Source organism: Manihot esculenta, chromosome 5 (assembly GCF_001659605.2).
Source record: "Manihot esculenta cultivar AM560-2 chromosome 5, M.esculenta_v8, whole genome shotgun sequence".
NCBI classification, from domain to species: Eukaryota; Viridiplantae; Streptophyta; class Magnoliopsida; order Malpighiales; family Euphorbiaceae; genus Manihot; species Manihot esculenta.
In genome coordinates this window covers 14,250,593-14,259,909 of record NC_035165.2, presented here as the reverse complement: position 1 = coordinate 14,259,909, position 9,317 = coordinate 14,250,593, and the positions used below count along the sequence as shown (strand labels likewise).

Sequence of the window (9,317 nt, the reverse complement as noted above, 5' to 3'; positions counted from 1 at the left end):
TAAATAATTTCAGTATGGTTTCGGTTCGATTGCAATTCTTTTATAACTTCAATTTTAATTTTAATTTCAGTTCAAATTTTATTTTTGAAAATAAAAATATAATATTATTACGTTTATTTTAAAATAATAAATAATTAATCATAAAAATAATAATACTAATAATTAAATATTAATATTAATATATATTCTATATAATCCTTAGTAAAAATATTATATTATTTTATATATAATTATTAATTATATATTTTTAATGTAAAAAATACGTGTGTAATTAATATATAAAAATATATTATATTACTAATATGTAGTTGACTTATATAATATAATTAAAAACTATAAAGTAATTAATATATTATAATTGAAATAATAAATATATACATTTATATATAATTAAAAACTACAAGATTTCTATAGATCACTAACGGATTTCACTAACGGACTTCATCCGTTAGTGATACTAACGGTATTTATAACAGAAATGAAAGCACTGTACTGTCCACTAACGGAAGTACGTATCCGTTAGTAATCTGTAAGTGAAATACTAACGGAATTATTTCTGTTAATAAGCCATAAGTGATTTAATTATTTTTTAATCTTTTTTTTTCACTAACGGATTAATCATCCGTCAGTAAATTTTAACCCAAAATACACCTAATAGTAAATGAGATCTCTAAATCGTGAGATTGGAAAATCAAAATCTCTTTGAGCGTCCAACCTCTCTAGGTCTTTCACTGCTGCCGCCATCCATCATCCGCCGCCGCTAACCATCGTCCGCCGCCGCCAACCATCGTCCGCCGCCATCCACCGTCGACAGGTGTGCCCTTCCTCGGCATCACAGTCCACGAGTGAGGCCCTCTCTCTCTCCGGTCTTGCCTTTCAATGCTGCTGCCATCCATCATCCGCCGCCGCTAACCATCGTCCGCCGCCGCCAACCATCGTCCGCCGCCGCCAACCATCGTCCGCCGCCATCCACCGTCGACAGGTGTGCCCTTCCTCGGCATCACAGTCCACGAGTGAGCCCCTCTCTCTCTCCAGTCTTGCCTTTATCGACGGACACTGTCCACAGGTACCCTATTTCCTTGCATGTACTACAGTCTTGTAAAATTGTTGTGAATTGTTTTATATATTTGAAATTTTTTATTTTTGTGAAATTTGTGAAATTATCCTCAGCACCCGCTTGATTTTTGTGAAATGTTTTACCTGATTCATGTTTTTTATTTTTTTAATTTATCCTCTGCACCTGCTGGTGTACTTGGCAAGTGCACCAGCAGGTGCAGTATCCTGTGCACCTGGTGGTGCACTTGCCAAGTGCACCAGTAGGTGCATTTTGCAGTGCACCTCTTGGTGCACTTGCATCCAACGCATGGTTAAAATTACAGAAACCTGTTGCCCACATTGCTTGCCAAAGCAATTACTGCTTCCTGTACTTGGAGAAAGGAAAATAGACCCTGCAATGTGTGTGAAGACAAGAATGAAAGAAAGAACATCTCCCATCCCTTGTCCTAGTTAAGATTATCTAGTTCGTAAGAACTAGATAATTCAATCTATCAGCAAGTAAACTACCAAATTATTCTGAAGCCCAAATAGCTACCAGGCTTCAACCCCTGCAAAATTATTAGATTCTGTTGCTATTTTTTAAAAAATCCTTTCTTTATCTCAGAATTATTGGTGAAGTTTCAATGCTTACATCAATTGTTGAAAAAAGAACATGTTTTTTAAGATATAATTTCCTTGAAGATAATAGGTATGCGGACTCAAAAAGTGGTTACAATAGTAGTTAAAATCTGATATTGATATCCTCAAAGAATAAGTTGTTTAAAAAAAAATAAAAATCTGTTTAGTTTTTGGAGAGAATGAAGCATAAGGGAAGAGAAGGAATTATTACGTACAATCCATTACAACCACCTTTGAGATAAATATTACAAAATTTTAACAAAGTCTCGAGATTATCACGAGGTTATATGTACAAGTTGATTGGGAAAAAAAAAACCTATCAAAACCTCCCAAATTGCATATTCTTCATCTTATTCTGTGTCACCCTTCCTCTTCTCCTAATAATTTAAAAGCACAGTTGAGCACATTTAAAATCCGAGCAAAACTGAGAGGTCTGCTATACCTCTTGGCATATCTGCAATTTTCTTCAGCAAGGCAAGCCTGTTCTTCTTGATTCTTTCATCCTCCTGTTTGCAGGCAAAAGCAACGTTATGTTGTATTTTAATCCAAATCAAATGATGTAAAACATGAAATACATCAATTGATTAGCAGTAAATAAACTGTTACAACATCAAAATAAAACAAGTCTACCAATCAAGTATGAAAAATCATAAATAAACAATAATGTCTCACTTCTCACATAGTTACACTAATACTATGTTCTTCACCCAGCAGTTAAGCATTTGAATCACTACTAGTAAGAGCACTCAACAAACTTGCAAAATCAACATTCGTAAAATCCCCATATAATAATTATCAATGATTCATTGTTTATGGTAACTTGCAGTGGTAATGACATACATAAAACCCCTCTTATTTGTAAATGGCCAATTTAATTTATGTTCTTACTGTATCCTTATTAGACCGACTGAAATTTAATTAATTAATTATAATTATTATTGTTATATTTTTTGGCTAAGCAAATTGCATCCAGAGCCAAGTGCACAAGCAGGTGCATTTTCCTCTGCACCTGCTGCTGTACTTGGACCAAATTTTAGCAAAGTTTTTGTCGCCTAGGACATAACAAAATACTTGTGTTATTTGGCTGTGAACTTATACTTAATCAAAGCATAAGCAAAAATTCATAAATATTTGTCATTTGCATCTAGAAGTTGAGTACCTTTCCACTACTAAATCTGGCATTCATAGCTTGCGTATTTATGGTATTTTAAGGAGGGGGAAAGAGAAGCATTGAGTGCTTTTTCTACAAATTTATATGCTAATGAATTTTAGTTTATGTAGGACGGGAAACTACAAGGTGAGAAAAAAGAATTTTTTAAAGATTCTCCGAATGATCAGTTCCAGTGCACCTGCTAGTGCAATTTGCAGTGCACCTGCTGGTGCACTTGCTAAGCACTTCTCGAAAATTATTTGGCGCACCTAATAAATTGGCGGATCTAAAAATTAATTAAACGCGTGATTATGAAGATATTAGTAATTAATTATCATATATTTCAGGTTTTTGTATTATTATTCCATGTTTTTAATTTAATGTTTATGAACTTTATATTATTTCTTGTATTGATTATTTTTAATTTGTTCACAGATGAGGGGACGTGGAAGGGTTAAGCAGCCTAGAGGACCGGTTCGACTTCCTTCTAGTACAAGCCAAGAGGAGGCGAATGCAGATGACGGACAAGACCATGAGCCGCAGTTACCACAGGCATCGACGGGACTTGGGGATATGGAGCTTCAGATATGGGTACCACTTGCATCCAGTATACAGCCATGTTATAGGGATCGATCAGGTCCACCAGTTCTACCATGTACCGATGCACTGCCTCCCCGTCCCCTTCCACCTCCTCACCGTCACACTCATTGTCCTCACCGTCCCACTCCAGCTCAACAACCTACGGTATCACATTCACATTCACCTCAACCTGCATCCACTTCTGCTACTGCATCAGATAGAGGGTCAGGATCTGCATCAGCATCTACTCCATCATCTGCTCCAGCATCTGCGGGATCGACCACTGCTGTAGGCGGCACACAATCATTCCGACAGACTATTTCACTCATTAATAACAAGTAATACTTAATTATTTCTTAATTACGATTAATTTCAATGTTACACTATACTAACTCACGGTTGTTCATGTAGTTTATGTAACGACCCGAAAATCGAACCGCCATCGGCACTAGGATTCAGATCGGCTTAAGGCCGCCAGAACCCGTAGCAAGCCTGCTATACTCTCTGGGTACCTGTAAATCTCATACATGATCATACATGACCTGTGAAAATAAAAACTTTTCTCTGGAGCAAGGCTTAACCTGTGCATGCACTATCTCTGTACTCTGTACCCCTGACTAGAGCTTGCTCTAGATGGGTTAACTCTTACCTGTTAAGCCTGGTTTTTCACATGTTCATAACTCAGTTACATAAACAGACCATGTATATACAAGATTTACAGAACAACTGGATCAAGCACAATTCTATTTCTAACTATTACATCTCTTTAGATCTCTTTATATTATTACATGTCCACACTATACTGTTACAAAGCTCTTTACTCTTTTTGTACTCTGTTGATCTTCCCCTGTACAACCTGTACACTGAACCTGCAAGACTGGGGTTAAGGGAGTGGGATGAGCTCTATAGCCCAGTGAGTAGAACAGTAAAACAGGTCATTAAAACATGCTCTTATGGAATGTATCATATCGCAGACAATTCACATCAAGGGTAAACCCGTCACCACATAGTCCCAGTATCTGTTCCGTGCCAGGCCGTAGAATGGGGTCCTGGTCTTCCTGTACTGTATATGTATACGTGTATATAACACCTGTACTTACCATTTGCCAGGGCATAGACTGGGCACCTGGTCTTTCTTATACCTGCCAGGGCGTAGACTGGGCACCTGGACTTTCCTATACCTGCCAGGGCGTAGACTGGGCACCTGGACTTCCTGTCTGGATGTAACAGCCCGCTTACCGGACCATCACCGGCACTAGGATCCAGATCGGCTTAAGGCCGCCGGGACCCGTAGTAAGCCTACTGTCAACTCTAAGTACCTGATAAATCCCATACATGATCAAACTTAAACTTAAAACTGTTACTTACTCTTTTTGATGTTATTGTTATTATTTTTTTTTCTTTGCTTGACTTTCTGTACCACTGAATCAACTAAGCCTGGACTATGCATGCTCTGTCTGTATGCACTCGAAGAGTGATACCTGCTATGGTACCATACAGTAACTACAGAGATAGAGATACTACCATGCACCAAGCCTAGCTCTCATAACAACATTATCTCAAACATATATAACATAAAAGGATCATGTATAAAGGAATAACAAGCACTAGGGCCAAGCACAATTCTATAACTCAGTACATAACTTACTATTACATCATTTCTCTACATAACATAAACTCTGAACTGTACATCATTATCATGTCCACTACTCTATACTATTACATATGCCTTTTACCCTTGCTATCTCTTTCCTTTTCTCTTCTCTGAGGCCCTGTAAAATGGGGTTAGGGAGAGGGATGAGCTGCTAAAGCCCAGTGAGCGGAATCTATAAAAAAAACACATTTACAACATGCTATCATATGATGCATCACTGCACAAACATTTCACATCTCGGATTGGACATGATCCCAAAACTCCCTCTGTCAGTGCCCGGCCCCCAAAGGAGCTCACACAGGTCTTTCACTAACTACTCATGGTGCCCGACCCTATAAGGGCTCACACAGGACTCATCCAAGGTAAATGCCCGGCCCCAAAGGAGCTCACACAGGTCATACAAGAATGACAGACTTATGGGCTATTGAGATCGCCTCGGTCCAATCCACATATACACGTAATAATGCAATGCATCAACTTGGTGTATACTAATGCAAAACATCCTACATAAACATGGCATTAATGATGCATGAATCATGCTAAAACAGTTCTTTAACTTTTAAAATAAAGTTCTGTTCCACTCACCTCTGTCAACTGCTGAGCAGTCTCTGCAACTCTAACTCTGTGGGCCTCCTTGGTCTCTCGGGTCCGTACCTACACAAGTGGACTCAAATGAGGACCAACCTTACTTAAACATAACTCTTACTATCTCCCCAAAACCCCTCTAAAACATCATAGGCATGCATGGAAAAATGGGTAAAAGAAGGCTGGACTGGGCACTTTCGGCGGCTGGTTCGGCGGCCGAAACCTCCCTCCAGAGACGAAACTCCTGCATGTTCGGCGGCACCTTCGGCGGCCGAAAGTCTCATCCAGAGACGAAACTCATGCACTTTCGGCGGCCGAACTTCCTCTTTCGGCGGCCGAAAGTCTCTTTCTTACCCAAAAGCCTAGCTTTCGGGGGCAAGGTTTGGCAGCCGAAACTGCCTCCACAAGGGGTTCGGCGGCCGAACCTTGCTTCGGCGGCCGAACCTGGATTCTCCAGAAAGGTAGAATCCGAGCACAACTCATGCTCTCAGCCTCCAAACTCCTAGCAAACACCCATAACATGCATACCAACACTTCTCAACTAACATATAACATAACTCATGCATATAGAGGCCTAAAAACTAGTGCAAGCCCCAAAAACCACAACAAAACGCATATGAGCAACATATGCTCAAACTCATGCTTATACCCCAAAACATGCCATAAACCTCTCCAAAACTTCTAAAACTTGCTTTAAACTTAAGGGGAGGTGAGGATCCATGCTTACCTCTTGCAGAACTAGAGGATTGATGATCCAAGCTTGGAGATGGGGAAAAACTCACTCAAACTCTCCAAGTGCTCAACTTTGCTTCCTTTTGCTCAAATCTCTAAAACAAAGCTCAAATCAAGTTAAAACATGCAAGATTTGAGGAAAACATGAGAAATCACACCAAGGAGAGCTTGAACCTACCTTTGACCCAAAAACAGAGTGTTTAACACTCAAGTCTCGGGCAAAAGGGGCTTTTGTAGTGGCCAACCGACCCTTCCTTCGGCAGCCTAACGTGCATGCGAAACCATGCAACTTTCGGCGGCCGAACTTCACCTTCGGCGGCCGAACCTGGCTTTTGTCCCCTTGGCCTTTTCATTTCAAAACTCAATTTTCTTAACTCAAAACATGTAAACATGATAACAACACTAAAATACCCTTAGGGCAAGCTCCGACATCCTCGAATCCCGACTTCCAACGGAAAATCCGCCGGAAAGTAGGAATTCCGATACCGGGGTCTAGCCGGGTATTACATTCTCCCCCCCTTAAGAACATTCGTCCCCGAATGTTCCTCTCTAACTCAAACATACTCCAAACATAACATAAGGCACATAAAGAACAAAAGAAACTCGAACTAACCTCAAAAGAGATGGGGGTACTGTCGGAGCATAGACTCCCTTGTCTCCCAGGTGCACTCTTCGATATTATGGTGGTTCCAGAGGACTTTTACCATCGGGATCTCCTTGTTCCTTAGCTTTCTGATCTGGGTGTCAATGATCCGTACTGGCTGCTCTACATACGTGAGATCACCTAGGATCTCCACATCTGGTTCGCTGAGAACCTTACTTGGATCTGACACAAACTTCCTTAGCATCGAAACATGGAAGACTGGATGGATTCTTTCCATAGACCTAGGCAAATCAAGCTTATACGACACATTTCCGACCTTCTGCAAAATCTCAAAAGGTCCAATGTACCGCGGAGCCAGTTTACCTTTCCTCCCAAAACGAACCACCCCTTTCATTGGAGACACCTTCAACAAGACCAGATCCCCCTCCTCAAACTCTATGTGCTTTCTGCGAACGTCTGCATAGCTCTTCTGCCGACTAACAGCAGTCTTGAGCCTCTCTCTGATGATGGGCACCACCCTGTTCGTGATCTCTACTAACTCAGGCCCTGCTAGGGACCCTTCTCCAACCTCTTCCCAACAAACTGGTGACCTGCACTTCCTCCCATACAGAGCTTCATATGGGGCCATCCCTATGCTAGCATGATGACTATTGTTGTAGGCAAACTCCACTAAGGGTAGATGCTGCCTCCAAGATCCGCCAAAATCTAGCACACACATTCGAAGCATATCTTCTATGGTCTGGATGGTCCTCTCTGACTGTCCGTCAGTCTGTGGATGGAAAGCAGTGCTAAATTCTAATCTTGTGCCCATAGCCTCTTGCAGACTTCGCCAAAACCTGGAGGTAAACTGGGGTCCTCTGTCAGACACTATAGAAACAGGAGCCCCATGTAACCTCACAACTTCCTCAACATATACCTGCGCTAGCTTGTCCACAGAGTAGCCACTCCTGACAGGAATGAAGTGAGCAGATTTAGTCAGTCTATCCACAATCACCCATATAGAGTCTAGTCTGTTGGACGTCGCCGGTAACCCCACTACAAAATCCATGGCTATATTCTCCCATTTCCATTCTGGAATCGGCAGTGGGTTAAGCATTCCAGCCGGCTTCTGGTGCTCTAGCTTCACTCTTTGACATATCTCGCAGGCTGACACAAACTGTGCCACTTCTCTCTTCATTGCTGGCCACCAATACACTCTCTTCAAATCTTGATACATCTTGGTGGCTCCAGGGTGAATGCTATATCTCGCATTATGAGCTTCCCTCATAATGTCTCCTTTCAAACTGATGTCGTCTGGTACACATAGTCTATGCCCGTATCGGAGAATCCCTTGGTCGTCGAATCTGAACTCTTCGCTCTTGCCTGACTGAACAGTCCTGGCAATCTTGATCAACGCTGGATCCTCATGTTGTTTCTGAGCCACTTGCTCCAGAAACACGGGTGTAACTTTCATCTGTGCAATCAAAACACCTGTACCAGTTAACTCTAACTGTAGCCCTTCCTCAACTAACCTGTAGAAGTCCTTCACCACCGGCCTCCTTTCTGCTGTAATGTGAGATAAACTGCCTAGTGATTTCCGGCTTAAGGCATCGGCTACAACATTTGCCTTTCCCGGATGATACTGGATCCTGCAATCATAATCACTAAGCAATTCTACCCACCGTCTCTGCCTCAAGTTTAACTCTCTCTGACTCAGGATGTGCTGTAGGCTCTTATGATCGGTAAAGATCTCACATTTCACCCCATAGAGGTAATGCCTCCACATCTTGAGTGCAAATATAACAGCTGCCATCTCAAGATCGTGTGTTGGATAGTTCAGCTCGTGCTTCTTCAGCTGTCTAGAAGCATAAGCTATTACTCTGTCATTCTGCATTAACACACAACCCAATCCCACTCGGGACGCATCACAGAACACTGTGAAGTCTTCATCACTAGTAGGCAGAGCTAACACCGGTGCTGAAGTTAATCTTCTCTTTAACTCTTCAAAGCTCTCTTCACATTGGTCAGACCATGTGACTCTCTGGTTCTTTCTGGTTAATCTGGTCATAGGAGCCGCTATCTTAGAGAAGTCCTGAACGAACCTCCTGTAGTAGCCTGCCAAACCCAAGCTTCTATCTTCTTGGGGTCCACTGCTATACCTTGATCTGACACTACATGCCCCAAGAATGAAATGCTCCTTAGCCAGAACTCACACTTGGAGAACTTGGCATATAAACCATGCTCTCTCAAGGTCTGCAGGACTATCCTCAGATGATGGGCATGCTCCTCTGCATTCCTGGAATACACCAAGATATCATCTATGAAGACAATAACAAAGTGATCCAGGTATTCTCTGAAAA

The 9,317-nt window shown here is 41.5% G+C and overlaps 1 protein-coding gene across 1 annotated transcript; it reads left to right on the top strand.

The window, feature by feature from the left end:
* Positions 1 to 799: 799 nt before the first annotated feature.
* LOC122723688 lies at positions 800 to 3,745 on the top strand. The gene is made up of 2 exons (XM_043956785.1): positions 800 to 1,066; positions 3,260 to 3,745. The coding sequence occupies exon 2, from the start codon at positions 3,260 to 3,262 to the stop codon at positions 3,743 to 3,745; it is 486 nt and encodes a 161-aa protein (XP_043812720.1). The 5' UTR covers positions 800 to 1,066.
* Positions 3,746 to 9,317: the final 5,572 nt, after the last annotated feature.

What these genes read in the sequence shown, in the direction of transcription:
- LOC122723688 (XM_043956785.1), top strand. Translation starts at nt 3,260, where the DNA reads ATGAGGGGACGTGGAAGGGTTAAGCAGCCTAGAGGACCGGTTCGACTT.